At 44.0% G+C, this 15,751-nt stretch overlaps 1 protein-coding gene across 1 annotated transcript in view; it reads right to left on the reverse strand.

The window, feature by feature from the left end:
• Positions 1 to 5,853, reverse strand: part of LOC126456822 (odorant receptor coreceptor-like) — an 81,262-nt gene extending 75,409 nt beyond the window's left edge. Inside the window, exon 1 of the mRNA XM_050092661.1 lies at positions 5,587 to 5,853. Coding sequence (XP_049948618.1) covers positions 5,587 to 5,853 — 267 coding nt within the window. The remainder of the gene's footprint in view (positions 1 to 5,586) is intronic.
• Between the last annotated feature and the right edge of the window lie 9,898 nt (positions 5,854 to 15,751).

Raw genomic sequence — 15,751 nt, forward strand, 5'->3', positions numbered from 1 at the left:
AGATCGCTCCCCACACCATGATGCCGGGTGTTGGCCCTGTGTGCCTCGGTCGTATGCAGTCCTGATTGTGGCGCTCACCTGCACGGCGCCAAACACGCATACGACCATCATTGGCACCAAGGCAGAAGCGACTCTCATCGCTGAAGACGACACGTCTCCATTCGTCCCTCCATTCACGCCTGTCACGACACCACTGGAGGCGGGCTGCACGATGTTGGGGCGTGAGCGGAAGACGGCCTAACGGTGTGCGGGACCGTAGCCCAGCTTCATGGAGACGGTTGCGAATGGTCCTCGCCGATGCCCCAGGAGCAACAGTGTCCCTAATTTGCTGGGAAGTGGCGGTGCGGTCCCCTACGGCACTGCGTAGGATCCTACGGTCTTGGCGTGCATCCGTGCGTCGCTGCGGTCCGGTCCCAGGTCGACGGGCACGTGCACCTTCCGCCGACCACTGGCGACAACATCGATGTACTGTGGAGACCTCACGCCCCACGTGTTGAGCAATTCGGCGGTACGTCCACCCGGCCTCCCGCATGCCCACTATACGCCCTCGCTCAAAGTCCGTCAACTGCACATACGGTTCACGTCCACGCTGTCGCGGCATGCTACCAGTGTTAAAGACTGCGATGGAGCTCCGTATGCCACGGCAAACTGGCTGACACTGACGGCGGCGGTGCACAAATGCTGCGCAGCTAGCGCCATTCGACGGCCAACACCGCGGTTCCTGGTGTGTCCGCTGTGCCGTGCGTGTGATCATTGCTTGTACAGCCCTCTCGCAGTGTCCGGAGCAAGTATGGTGGGTCTGACACACCGGTGTCAATGTGTTCTTTTTTCCATTTCCAGGAGTGTATATATTTAAAAATGTCATACAAAAATGCATTCAGAACTATGGTTTCTATAAATATTTCCATTTGGACAATACGACGTGTTTGGTTGCTTATCTACAGTACTACATTAAATAACTGGAAGAACTCATGTAAATTAAATTAATTGTATTCGTTCAATGAATTTTGCGTGTTTTATCTGCACTGTCGATAATTCGTACTGTCCTGAATCTCACCTAATGTATGTTTAGTTGTTCTCAAATGTTCGTTTTAAATATGTAGTTTTACAATGTATTTTTAAAGATTATTTAATTTTTACAGAGGTACTCGAATTTTTTTAAAGACAAACAGATATGGGACGTAAACTCACAGGCCCACAAAAGAGACGGCTACAATGTAAATTTCGTTTTCTGTAGTTATAAATTATCTTTGTCGGCACTATGTCGTGGACGTTACAAGTACTGTTGTATTCAATGTAATCTTTGGCGCTGTCAATGTCATCATTTACTACCGTATTTTAAATGTACTTCACACGTAAGTTTAACCACAACGGTACTGGCAGTTTAATCTTTAGAACTGTCAGTCAACTTTAAACGTAAGTCACCATACGGGAAATAGATATGTACTTTACGTAACGTCATTGTAACTTTTCCGAATTATGTCAATTTATATCTTTCACAGTGGGTATTCTGATGATGCTCTTGTTCATTTGAAGAGCGAAACTGGTAAATAAAAATATACAAAGTGTGACTTGTGGCTGTTTTGCAAAACTTATAAATTTAAGCGTTAGGAAGTATTTTCTGAAGGTATTTGGTTGCCTTCTTGTGTGGGTGATACGTGGACGATAAGTAGTTCAGACAAGAAGGGAACTGAAGCTTTTGAAACGAGTATGCTGAAGGTTAGGCAGGTAGCTCGAATTACTAATGGGGATATACTGAATCGAATTGGGGAGGAAAAAAAGAAACATTTGAGCCACAACTAGATTACAAGAAGTACAACATGGGGCTCCAAAAAAAGTCAATTTGGTAATGGAGGGGGTGTGGAGGATAATAATTGTAGAGGGAGACCTACACACGAATACAGTGAAGAGGGTCAAATGGATGTGGACTGGTGAAGTTCTTCGCAGATCAAGAGGACTGAACAGGATAGACTAGCGTGGAGAACTGCATGAAACCAATTTTTAGGTGAAGACCACGACAACAGCAACAACAACAACAACAACGACATATAATGAGGTCGCTTTGATCTGTTGAGGAGACTGGTGACCACTACATCTAAATAAACCGCGGAATTCACAGTTTTGGTCAGATTTTACTTTATCTGCATCGATTACTGGTTTAGCCTTTACGGCCATCACCAGATCGGGAATAGATTTCTCGAAGGTTTTAAGATGGATTTGGACACGAAACCGGTTATCGATGCAAATAAATTAAAATATGACCAGAACTGTGAATTCCACGATTTAATTATACCCGGTTCCGACAAGAGATGCTCTTTAGTTCTTGTAAAACTATTATTTCTTGTAAGATTAACTGTGTTTTCATCGGCATAAGTCATACTCGTAGATGAGAAAAGTATGAGGTGAGACAATAAAGTAATGAGACTGATTTCCTTTGCAAGACGTGTCAACCCTGCAGGCTTGCATAGGCACAATATCTTTGGCCTTGGTCTATAAGCTGCTTCTAGTCCAAGCGGCACATCGATGTAAGTGCTCAGTCGTGAGTTGTGCTGTAGTAAGTTAACACGTGCTAGTGTCTCTCGTCACGGAAATGGAACCGCATAGTATTTCACTACGGTGTGCCATTTCTTTTTGCGTTAAATTGGGTGGAAACGCGACGACAACTTACGGTAAGCTTCAGAAGGCTTTTGGAGAGGAGTTTGTGTCAAGAGCTCAAGTTTTTCGTTGGCATAAAATGTTTAGTGAAGGTAGAACGAATGTTGAAGATGAAGACCGCAGTGGACAAACATCAACCTCTCGGACGGATGTTAACTTGGTCAGGTTGCGTGAACTCGTACGATCTGATCTAAGATTATCCGTGAAAATGATTGCAGAACTGAACATCAGTCGAGAAACGGTTCGTCTAATAATTCGTGTCCGTGCTAACATTGCTGATAATTGAATTCTGCATCATGACAATGTGCCATCCCATACTGCTCTGTCAGCACAGTAATTTTTAACCTCAAAACAAATTTCAGTACTATCACCTTATTCACCAGATATCGCTCCGAGCGACTTTTTTCTATTTCCAAAAGTCAAAACGGCGTTCAAGGGACACCATTTTAAAAAAACACAAGATGTCAAAAAAGCTGTGACGAGGGTCTTGGAGGATGTTACAGAAGATGAGTTCCAGAAATGTCACCATCAGTGGCAGAAGCGCTGGAAAAAGTGTGTGCAATCAGAAGCGAAATTCTGTGAAAGAGACACCACTAAACTTGACTAAAACGGTAAGCAACATTTTTTTTTCACATCAGTCTCAATACTTTATTGTCGCACCTCGTATGTAGGATGAAGCTCCTACAGGTGCCTTTTGGTACTGTACGTTACCAGTCTCTTTTGAACTGAACGAACAGTTGCAAAGGACTTATATATTAACAACCAGTGCGATTTCGTAATCTTACTGACTGCTTTCGGAAGTTAATGATACTTTCAACGGAAATATACGTTCACTAGATGAAACGTATTTGCTCAACTTTGAATGAAGCACAGTACGTTCTTCATTGAGAATTTGCATTATTATACAGCAAATTTCGCAAATAAACGAGGACTGCTACCCTTTATTTGTGTAGCTGTGCAAAACTTACAGCTCTGCGTGCTGGATTGCAGTCGTGTACTCTCTCATAATAGCACTGCTGTAGAAAAGCTATGTATCGAAACTTTACACTGAATTTCTTGTGCAGTTGCATGTGGTCGCTGAATAAGAGACGCATTCTGGTTACTTATCTCCATATTTTTCTGCAAGAAACAGAAGTAACAAAATTACGCAGTTCGATATTCGTGGGCAAACAATACGTTTCATAACGACTATGAGGAACCTGTTATCAATTGTGCACTTAAAGCTACGCAGCATTAATTGTTTCTAGACGTTAACGTACACGCGGTCAAGCAGACGCTTTCAGGTGTAATTAAATCGTTGTTCTTGTTTCAAATACTTCTAATGTTCTTCTTCCGTTTCTTGCAGGTTTCAGAGTGCTTCACAGCCTACACTGAACCCATTGCATAATTAATTGGTGTTTGGACAGGTTATTTGGTAGGAATAGGACCGTTGTAACATTTTACTAGTAATCAACATATTAGCTCAGTGAGTACAAAGATACTTACACTCCTGGAAATGGAAAAAAGAACACATTGACACCGGTGTGTCAGACCCACCATACTTGCTCCGGACACTGCGAAAGGGCTGTACAAGCAATGATCACACGCACGGCACAGCGGACACACCAGGAACCGCGGTGTTGGCCGTCGAATGGCGCTAGCTGCGCAGCATTTGTGCACCGCCGCCGTCAGTGTCAGCCAGTTTGCTGTGGCATACGGAGCTCCATCGCAGTCTTTAACACTGGTAGCATGCCGCGACAGCGTGGACGTGAACCGTATGTGCAGTTTACGGACTTTGAGCGAGGGCGCATAGTGGGCATGCGGGAGGCCGGGTGGACGTACCGCCGAATTGCTCAACACGTGGGGCGTGAGGTCTCCACAGTACATCGATGTTGTCGCCAGTGGTCGGCGGAAGGTGCACGTGCCCGTCGACCTGGGACCGGAACGCAGTGACGCACGGATGCACGCCAAGACCGTAGGATCCTACGCAGTGCCGTAGGGGACCGCACCGCCACTTCCCAGCAAATTAGGGACACTGTTGCTCCTGGGGTATCGGCGAGGACCATTCGCAACCGTCTCCATGAAGCTGGGCTACGGTCCCGCACACCGTTAGGCCGTCTTCCACTCACGCCCCAACATCGTGCAACCCGCCTCCAGTGGTGTCGCGACAGGCGTGAATGGAGGGACGAATGGAGACGTGTCGTCTTCAGCGATGAGAGTCGCTTCTGCCTTGGTGCCAATGATGGTCGTATGCGTGTTTGGCGCCGTGCAGGTGAGCGCCACAATCAGGACTGCATACGACCGAGGCACACAGGGCCAACACCCGGCATCATGGTGTGGGGAGCGATCTCCTACACTGGCCGTACACCACTGGTGATCGTCGAGGGGACACTGAATAGTGCACGGTACATCCAAACCGTCATCGAACCCATCGTTCTACCATTCCTAGACCGACAAGGGAACTTGCTGTTCCAACAGGACAATGCACGTCCGCATGTATCCCGTGCCACCCAACGTGCTCTAGAAGGTGTAAGTCAACTACCCTGGCCAGCAAGATCTCCGGATCTGTCCCCCATTGAGCATGTTTGGGACTGGATGAAGCGTCGTCTCACGCGGTCTGCACGTCCAGCACGAACGCTGGTCCAACTGAGGCGCCAGGTGGAAATGGCATGACAAGCCGTTCCACAGGATTACATCCAGCATCCTTACGATCGTCTCCATGTGAGAAAAGCAGCCTGCATTGCTGCGAAAGGTGGATATACACTGTACTAGTGCCGACATTGTGCATGCTCTGTTGCCTGTGTCTATGTGCCTGTGGTTCTGCCAGTGTGATCATGTGATGTATCTGACCCCAGGAATGTGTCAATAAAGTTTCCCCTTCCTGGGACAATGAATTCACGGTGTTCTTATTTCAATTTCCAGGAGTGTAGTTTTGTAACTTGTTGATTTTACCTTAATCAGCAAAGCGATTGAAGCCATGATGACGAAGATGCAAGAGCTAAGCTCCTCCAGGTCGTCTGGCGTGTCCCAGTAGAGCTTGGAGAAGGAGGCGACAGGCATGGAGGCCATCAGGATGAAGCTGAGGCAGCAGCGCAGCAGCACGAAAGCGTCGCAGCTACGACGATCACGCTGTGCGGGTGGCGTCCATAGGCCCAGGAGGCGCAGCACACCTCCGCTGCGACCCACCAGCAGGTGCTGCCGGCCGCGCGCTACCGTCATGCCTCCCGCCGAGGGTGCGCAACTGCACAGTTACTGCTGCAACGTACTTCTGTATTGGCCGTACAGGGTTATTGATAAGTATTTTCAGAATGTCAGAAGATGTCTGTGCGAAAACGACAGACATACTGATCGGTGGAGCATTTCTCCAGTTTTAGATTGGAAGTAGGCGCCGTGGTGTAATTGCTGAGCGCACTACAAGTGGAAAGCGCGTCAGGACAAAGCTTATAATGGAGCGAAATGTGTGTTTTACGACCTTGAATTTACTCAATGTGTGTTAATTTAATTTTATTTTTTATAATGAAACAGATCCAACCGCATATAGAGGATTATTGATTTACTTCTAACAGGTTTCGACCACTGTTCTGGTCATCATCAGACCGTGTACTCTGTAAGGAGAGTAACACGAATATGCTTAGAGGAATATAAACTACAAGCACAAAAGAAACATACTACATCAAGAAATAGGTAGATGAAAGAAAGATATACCCATGGAACTCTACTGAAACTGGCGACGAGCAGGCATAAAGCCACTGATGCCTGACATGCAATTTACATCGCTTAATAGCGGAAGCTCCAACCACCGTCTCCAGCATATATAATTGTCAGCCAGTGGCCGTAAAACAAGTTAAATAAAGACTAAATAGAATTATTTATGTACAATACTTGTGTCCAGTCCAGAAGTGTACCGAAAATACAAATAAACTTTATTAAACCACAATATAAGACTTAAAATTGAGTAAAAAGGAAGAAAATAAGCTGCTAAGGAATACCCCATCCCAAGGGCATCTCGCTGAAAATAATTTTGAGTTTTACATTATCGTTTCATAAGCTTATTTATATTTTCGATACACCTATAGTCTGGATGTAAAATTGTAAACAAATAGTTGTATTTTGGTTTTGTGTAACGAGCCTTACTGTCACTGGTTAACAATGATATAATGCTGGGGCGGGTGAGTAGAGCTTCCGCTATTTAAGCGATGTGAACTGCATGTCAGGCAGTAGTGCATATATGCCTCCCTGAGTAACACCTGACACAAGCTCCTCGCCATCATCAGTAGACTCCCATTGGTATAGCTTTCTTTCATTTACGTATTTGTTGATGTACTATGTTTCTTTTTAGTGCTTGTAGTTTACTTTAGTTAAGTGCATTCATCTTACTCTTTTCACAGAAAAATCGGTCTGATGATGACCACAACAGTGGTGGAAACAACTTTATGATGTTCGTACTGTTTCACGAAAAAAATTACGTTAGTTATAATCGCTTACTTTCAAATAGAAACAAGGTAAAATGCCTCAAAAATTTTTAACTCAGACGAGTACCAAATATCAGGTAAAAGCTCCAATAGCGATAGCAATCCATGAGTCGTACAACACATCCACTGAGTCTGGCTGATTCTGTGCTGCGAAGGAAACAGACTGAGCGGTACTTTCAGCAGAGAAACTGGAGCGTGTGCGGGGATCATTCACCAGCAGTCCAAAGACATCGACGTCACGGGCGAGCAGAGTTAGTTAGTTTCATGTACCATTGATCACGTGCACCATAAGTCATAATGATGTGGAACAAGTCATTTTACATTCAAATTTCAAATATGTAAATATGGGTACATGAAGAACATTTATAAGTCCTTTATTTAATATACAAATGAGAGATAGTAATATCTACCCACCACATTTTACACATTACAGTAACAGAAATTCTTATACGGAATAGAAGACGTCGTCAAGAAGACATCTTTTCAGTTTGTTTTCAGATTTAACTTGGCTGTGTGTCATACATTTTATGTCACTGGGTAAGTTAACAAAAATCTTTGTTGCAGCATTGTGCATCTCTTTTTCTGCTAAAGACGACCTTAATGTGGAGTAATGAATCTCATTTTCCTTTCTGGTATTGGAACTATGTAAATCAATGTTCCTTTTGAAATGCAGTGGATGATTTACAAAGAAAACTTCAGGAGGGAATAAATATACTATGAGGCAGTAGTCAGAATGCCCACTCCTTAAAAAGATATCTACAAGATGTTTGTGGGCGAGCACCACATATTATTCTCACAGCACGTTTTTGAAAAATTAAGACTTTCTTTCATAAAAAGGAGTTACTCCAAAACATTATTCCTTATGACGTTATTTAACGAGAACATGGAAAATATGTATACTTATTTGTCTCTCCCCAAGATTTGCATTGATTCGAAGTGTAAATGTGACTGAAGAAAAATTTTCATTAGTATGGACATCTAATAATTTTGAAGTTTTCACCCTATTTATTATTTCCTCATCAAGTGTTACACTTACCAATGGTGTAAATATGCTATGTCTTTTTAAAATTGAGGGTGAGATCATTCATAGAAAACCAGTCAATCATACTTTTAAAAACATCGTTTATTATTTCTTCTGTTTCTATATGTTTGCTTGGATTAAGTACAATGCTCCTTGTTGTATATTATACGGAAAATCGTTTATGTATGTGAGGAACAGTAGTGGACCTGAGCCTTGGGGAACCCCTTTTGTGAGATTCCCCCAATCAGAACAATGTCCCCAGATGAAATTGAATTAATTACTATGTTCAACAGTCTGCATTCATTTGGTGAGATATGACGTTATCCGTTGGTTGGCTATACCATCTACCCAATAAAACTTCAGTTTGTCTAGGAGAATACTGTGATTCACACAGACAAATGCCTTAAATAAGTCGGAGAAAACATCAGTCGGCGCTATTCTATTATTTAATTCTTGTAAAACACAGTGGATAAACATGTAAATGGCATTCTCAGTACAGAAACTCTTTTGGAATCCCAACTATAGAACTACAGAAACGACTGTCAACTGTCTGACACATCCTACGCAAGCACCAGCGTGTAAAAGATACCGGCTGCAGTTCTTGCACAAGCTGTCTACTCGGGACACTGAGCTTTGTTCTGACTTTTGAAATAACTTGCAGCGGATACTGGACGAAGACGATTTTTCACAGATGTTGGTTTTTATTGACGAATACGTGCTTCATGTGTGTCGAAAAGACACTGTTAGGCCGGGTACAGAAGACTCACACGAGATTGTGGAAAACATTAGTGATTAACCTAAATGTAACGAATTTTGTACGACGTCCTTTTTTAAAAATTTAATGGCCATTTTTCTTTGCAGAAAAGAAAATGACTGGTTTCGTGTATCTGGACGTTCTGCAGCAGTAGTTTATTTTGATACAAGGTGGTGCTCCACCACAGTTTCTTTCAGTCATTCGTGGTTACCTCAACGCTAAACTGACTCAACGATGGAGTGGACTTGCTTCCCAACACGACTCTCGCTCCCACGGTCACCTGACTTAACGCAAGTGATTTTTTCTTATGGACTTGTGCTAAAGACTGTGTGTTCCTTTCTCCACTGGCGCTTAATTTGTAATAATTCCTGATATGACAAAAGTTTGACAACAGTAAAACTGTGTCACAGATGGTGCCCACATTCAGCACCTTAAAGTAAGCCACAACTAGCAGAGGTGCTCTGTCCACTGATATGAGTCTACTTTCCGTATGTCCTGTAGTTTTCACACAGTCGTCTTCCTAAAACTCAAAGATCCGTATTAATAACCCTGTATTTACTGGCCATCAAAATTTTAACACAACTTAAGTCACAGATCCTTGAATCCGGGAAAAATTGAAGTCCACAAGAAAATGAAAAAAGCAGAAAAATCTGACATGTGGAGTCCCAGATGTTCAGCGTCTGTCACTTGATAATAACGTCAATAGGTTCAGAGGGTTCCATACGGTGTAGGCCAAGGTGGTACAGATACCCTGGGGAAATTTTTCTGAGGGCACGTTTAAACTGCAGCCTCGTTGCTGATACATCGCTGCTCGCTGGTTGCACAATATCTCGCTTTCCCGCCAGGAACACTTATCCTGCGGCTGTTCATATCGCTAGTTGAGTGGGTTACATGCAGTTTGTGAAGCAAAAATTGTGTTTTATGCGTCGTGTGACGACAAGGGATGCGCGACGTTTGCATGGAAGCGGAAGCGGCATTTTCAAATGTGATGCTGGCCCCTCGTGCTACTTGATATCATTCGGACCTGCAGTGGGCCAGAGCTGCTAGGAGCTGCCTAACTCGTCTTCCACGCATGCGTCGTTTCGGTCCTCTGTGACTAGTGGCAGGGGCTGAAACCATACGTATATACGCAGAAAAGAGTACCAGTCCCTGCAGTCAGGTTTTTTTTTTTACTCCTGACGACGACGGAGATAGCCACCGAAAGTTCGAGATGTTATTGTAGCTGAAAACCAAGAGTATTTTATTCGACAGTAATAATGGTAAGTTCATGCCAAAAGTGTGGTTATCGACAAGAGAAAGAAGAAAAGGTGTGGATGGAGGGATGAAATGTAGATCGTCCACAATGAAGATAGTTTCACCATTTCTAACAACAGCTCAAAAATTAACCAGTTACGAACGTCATAACAAAGTGTACAGTTTATTTTAAATATTATTGAAAGAGAATAGTTTAAGATATGAATATTCAACCCAAAATTATAACATTATTTCTGTTGAAGTTCGTTTCGTAGGCCTACTCACTCTGAAGTAACATGTCGCCAGTTTTTATCTACACATCTGGTTCACACATTACATCTGCCGCGTTAAGATTTCCGCACTGACATACTAAAGAAAAAAAGAAACGATGAATTCGGTGAAGTGGAGGAACTAATCTCCAGAAATTATTACACCTAATATTATCCATCACTGATCGGTTACGAATATCAGTATGTCTCTGGTCCCAGAGAGCTCTTTGTCCAAAATTGGCTGAAATTAGTGCCTATTTAAAATATTCATTTAAGTTCTCACAACATTACTGCCTGCGTATGGTGATTTCATTGGTAGGATTCTGGGAAATTATACAGAAACTATCTCTCGTCAGATTACCTACAACTTTTCACGTAACGGATGAATCTAGGAAAGTACCACTGTTTCAATGGTATCTACTCGTGCTTCAACTGCACAGATTGAAAGCGAACCTGTTTCTCGTTAATAATTCAATAGATTATACTAGTACTAACTCAATGAGATACTATCTCCCTTACTCGTATTAGAATAGATTCAAGAAAAAATTACCATGTTAACATTAAACACAACATAAAAAACAAAACAGTCAAATCAGAGAGGTCTTAGGGAGCCAGACTAAGAAGTTGGATGTGTAGCACACTCGAGGGGAGGTTTACTACCTTTGGCCCCAAAAAAGCATGTTCTTTGAGAATTGTTTTCTTCGGAATGTGTTATAGATATCAGTTTCAAATTTTGTCAAAATGTTTGTTGATATTTACTTTAAAAACTGGAATTTTTTTGACCGGAAATATCGAAGACCAAAGGCCGAAGTGCCGTCGGAACGAATCAAAATTTTCGAGGTAGACCTCATCGCGCGATATGTCACAGGTCAGCCGGCTCGTCTGAAATCAAAATTGAGTTGACGTTAGCGAAATAGATAATATTCTTTAGGAGTTGTACCTCGCTTAAGTTATTTGGACCATAAGAAACAAAATGGCAGCCATTTGAAAAAATAGGGGTTTTTCCTTGATTTTTCGACTTCGTCGGCCAATTAAAAATATTTGTAATTAATGGATCGGTATAAAAGTGGTACAACTCCTAGACAGTTTAGTTAGCTTCGTCGGAATGAAAGAATCATGCCAATCAGTTCAATAGATTTGAAGTTACCGTACTGCGCCGTAAAAAAAAGTCATTTCGAGAAAAACGCATTTGAAGTTTTGACTACATATAAATGCAATATTATGCAACGTACGCTCAATCTGCTATTCCGGGTCCATAAACTAGTCCTCCCTCTTCCTCACAGAGGGCGTTCTGCTCGATCTGGGCCATCCTGCGCTGCTCCAGAGCCGCTCGTACGGCCAGTGACAAGCGGTTTTCGGCCGCTTGAATCCGGTGGTCGTCCGAATGCTTGGCGAACTGCGTCGGATAGAGTCCCAGGGTGACATCCATCATTGTCATGGTCTTCAGAATTGCTAAATACCCTTCGTTGAATCTGCTCACTGCCAGGAATAAATCGCAATCTCCACAGTCTTCGCGCCATAATGCAAATGCTTGCGGGATAACTTCCAAACACATGCTTTCAAACTTTCATATGAATTTTGTGTGTTTTCTCCCAAGCACTCGTCCTCCCAAAGAAAAAAACTGGTGCTTGAAAAAGGCCGATTTCAGGCAGGTGCATTTTTTTGTTGAACCGCGAATAACAAACATTTCCGTTCCGTATTCGGAAAAAACCGTTTCACTGGTGGATTCTAAACACTATGGATCCAAAACCGCAATTTAAAAAAATCGATTTTTTGAACCAATAGGTAGTAAACCTCCCCTCAACGTTAGGAACACAATTTAGAAACCACTTAACAGTTACTGACGAATCAAATCATATAAGAACATGAATTGAGAACAACAATGATCACTATAGGAATGCCTGATATTCTTTCTATAACACAGTGGCTATTTCATAAACTACACTCCTGGAAATGGAAAAAAGAACACATTGACACCGGTGTGTCAGACCCACCATAATTGCTCCGGACACTGCGAGAGGGCTGTACAAGCAATGATCACACGCACGGCACAGCGGACACACCAGGAGCCGCGGTGTTGGCCGTCGAATGGCGCTAGCTGCGCAGCATTTGTGCACCGCCGCCGTCAGTGTCAGCCAGTTTGTCGTGGCATACGGAGCTCCATCGCAGTCTTTAACACTGATAGCATGCCGCGACAGTGTGGACGTGAACCGTATGTGCAGCTGACGGACTTTGAGCGAGGGCGTATAGTGGGCATGCGGGAGGCCGGGTGGACGTACCGCCGAATTGCTCAACACGTGGGGCGTGAGGTCTCCACAGTACATCGATGTTGTCGCCAGTGGTCGGCGGAAGGTGCACGTGCCCGTCGACCTGGGACCGGACCGCAGCGACGCACGGATGCACGCCAAGACCGTAGGATCCTACGCAGTGCCGTAGGGGACCGCACCGCCACTTCCCAGCAAATTAGGGACACTGTTGCTCCTGGGGTATCGGCGAGGACCATTCGCAACCGTCTCCATGAAGCTGGGCTACGGTCCCGCACACCGTTAGGCCGTCTTCCGCTCACGCCCCAACATCGTGCAGACCGCCTCCAGTGGTGTCGCGACAGGCGTGAATGGAGGGACGAATGCAGACGTGTCGTCTTCAGCGATGAGAGTCGCTTCTGCCTTGGTGCCAATGATGGTCGTATGCGTGTTTGGCGCCGTGCAGGTGAGCGCCACAATCAGGACTGCATACGACCGAGGCACACAGGGCCAACACCCGGCATCATGGTGTGGGGAGAGATCTCCTACACTGGCCGTACACCACTGGTGATCGTCGAGGGGACACTGAATAGTGCACGGTACATCCAAACCGTCATCGAACCCATCGTTCTACCATTCCTAGACCGGCAAGGGAACTTGCTGTTCCAACAGGACGATGCACGTCCGCATGTATCCCGTGCCACCAACGTGCTCTAGAAGGTGTAAGTCAACTACCCTGGCCAGCAAGATCTCCAGATCTGTCTCCCATTGAGCATGTTTGGGACTGGATGAAGCGTCGTCTCACGCGGTCTGCACGTCCAGCACGAACGCTGGTCCAACTGAGGCGCCAGGTGGAAATGGCATGGCAAGCCGTTCCACAGAACTACATCCAGCATCTCTACGATCGTCTCCATGGGAGAATAGCAGCCTGCATTGCTGCGAAAGGTGGATATACACTGTACTAGTGCCGACATTGTGCATGCTCTATTGCCTGTGTCTATGTGCCTGTGGTTCTGTCAGTGTGATCATGTGATGTATCTGACCCCAGGAATGTGTCAATAAAGTTTCCCCTTCCTGGGACAATGAATTCACGGTGTTCTTATTTCAATTTCCAGGAGTGTATATCTTAACACGTGGGAAAAGCCTCGATCTGGTTTACGGAAGGACTCGTCCCATCTAAATGCACACGCACATTCGCACCACAATAGAGACACAGAAAGAAGAGAACCTAAGGGTTAATTTATACACCAGATTAAAACATGTTGTGCCAGGGAAACGTTAGATTTACTGATGAACTGTGTGGCCCGTAGCTCGCATAGAAATTCTCCACATCGGAGATACCAAAAAATACGGATGTAAATAGGATGAAACCAAATTCTCGTACGATTCTAAATTCAAATTGAACAGCACCCTTGAATGAGTAATGTTGATCTGGAGGCTTTCCACGTAGCAGGAAGGCTTTTGGTCTAGTTTAGCTAGCCAACTCAAAGAAACACCGAACTCACGAAAGCTACTCAAATAAGGGTAAATCACACACATACGGGAAGTTATAAAGAGAAATCACAGAAAGACAAAATGAGATTTACGCAGTGGAAGCTTCCAATGCACCGCAAGAGAAGCACTTGGTCTATTGCCAATACACACGCTACAAGAAACCTAAGAATTTACAGTTGAAACATGGAGAACGAATTCTAACAGGACAAACGGATAACACACACACAACACATTCGCACATAAAAACTTCACACTAACTAAAGCGAGATATAGATTGGAACAATCCCTTTCGTATTGCTAAATAGCGGCAGGACAAAGAAATAATTGAAGTATTAATAAGCATTGTCACACTCCCTAACTGAAATAGACACTCCAGTATGATTTATCATGGCTGTATCGCTAAGAAAGGTATTATCATCTCAAGTTTAACCAAGTCCTTTCACATTCCAGCTACCGAACTTACAGTATATGAGGTGGCCAGATTAGACAACTTCACCTTCCGGCGATCCAGCAAACAGTGGTGTTCCAAGCCATCGGCCGAACCTCCAGAGTTAGTTGCGGAAATGGGTAGAAAAAATGCATTCTAGCAGCGTGTACCAATTTCTATAAAAGATGCTGACCAGTGTCTCTCTGGTCCAGCAGAAGCTACTTAGCCTCTACACAAAAGTTGGCTAAACTGACATTATATGCCTACTAAAGTGCCGCTGTGGCTGCATAACGAAATACTCTGCTTCTCCCCAGACTCGAAAGTACAGTGTTTCGACCAATAGAGGTGCAAATAAGTATACAAGGACTGAATGTAGCCTACTAGAGCCTATGGAGCGACTCACGCTGAGACATTTCAAGCACTCTACAGCTCATGCAGTGATAGCAAAGATAAGATTAATCTAATTACACGCCTGTACAGTGACATTTAGGAAGTCATTTTTCCCACGCTCTGTACGTTAATATCTGGTACAATGGGAAGTGCCCTCTGTCATGCACATCGCAGTGACTTTAGGAGTATGGATGTAGATGGAGATGTAGAAGAACATGCATGCCGTGCGAGAAATGCCACAACGAGGAGCAATCAAATAAAGCGTTGCTAGTGTGTCCTTGAAGCAGCCAATCATGCTTCCAGTTTCAGGACTGGCGGCGATGGTCACACTGCGAAACGCAATACAGCTTGATACCACCGGTCGGTGAGGATCGTAGCAAGCAGTGGCACGAGCAGAGATGGTACAGGTTAAATGGGCCTGTAAAACTCACAGGGAGAGGTCCCCAGTGATGGGGGCCTTTCAAACAATCTACACATTGATGTAGGTTACGGTGGAAGGAATCACACCCAGCAACCATTCACTCTGGTGCGCCTTCTTTGCGGAGTTATAAAAGAAAAAATATTACCTAATTTTGCGTTATGCACTATAGCTTTAAAAATAGTAGCGATATACAGGCTGTCTGCACAGCGTAATGATTAAGGTACTCATCGGTTGGAATCTCATTAGGTAAATTAATTATTTTATTTATAAATCCATATCGAAAAAAATGTGATGATTATTTTTATTGTGTACATAATATAGCGTAATACTTTGGACATTTTATTGTGTACCTGTATTTTGCTTGTCATTTCTTACACTGTATACTCTTAAAAT

This window comes from Schistocerca serialis, chromosome 1 (assembly GCF_023864345.2).
Source record: "Schistocerca serialis cubense isolate TAMUIC-IGC-003099 chromosome 1, iqSchSeri2.2, whole genome shotgun sequence".
Taxonomy (NCBI): Eukaryota; Metazoa; Arthropoda; class Insecta; order Orthoptera; family Acrididae; genus Schistocerca; species Schistocerca serialis.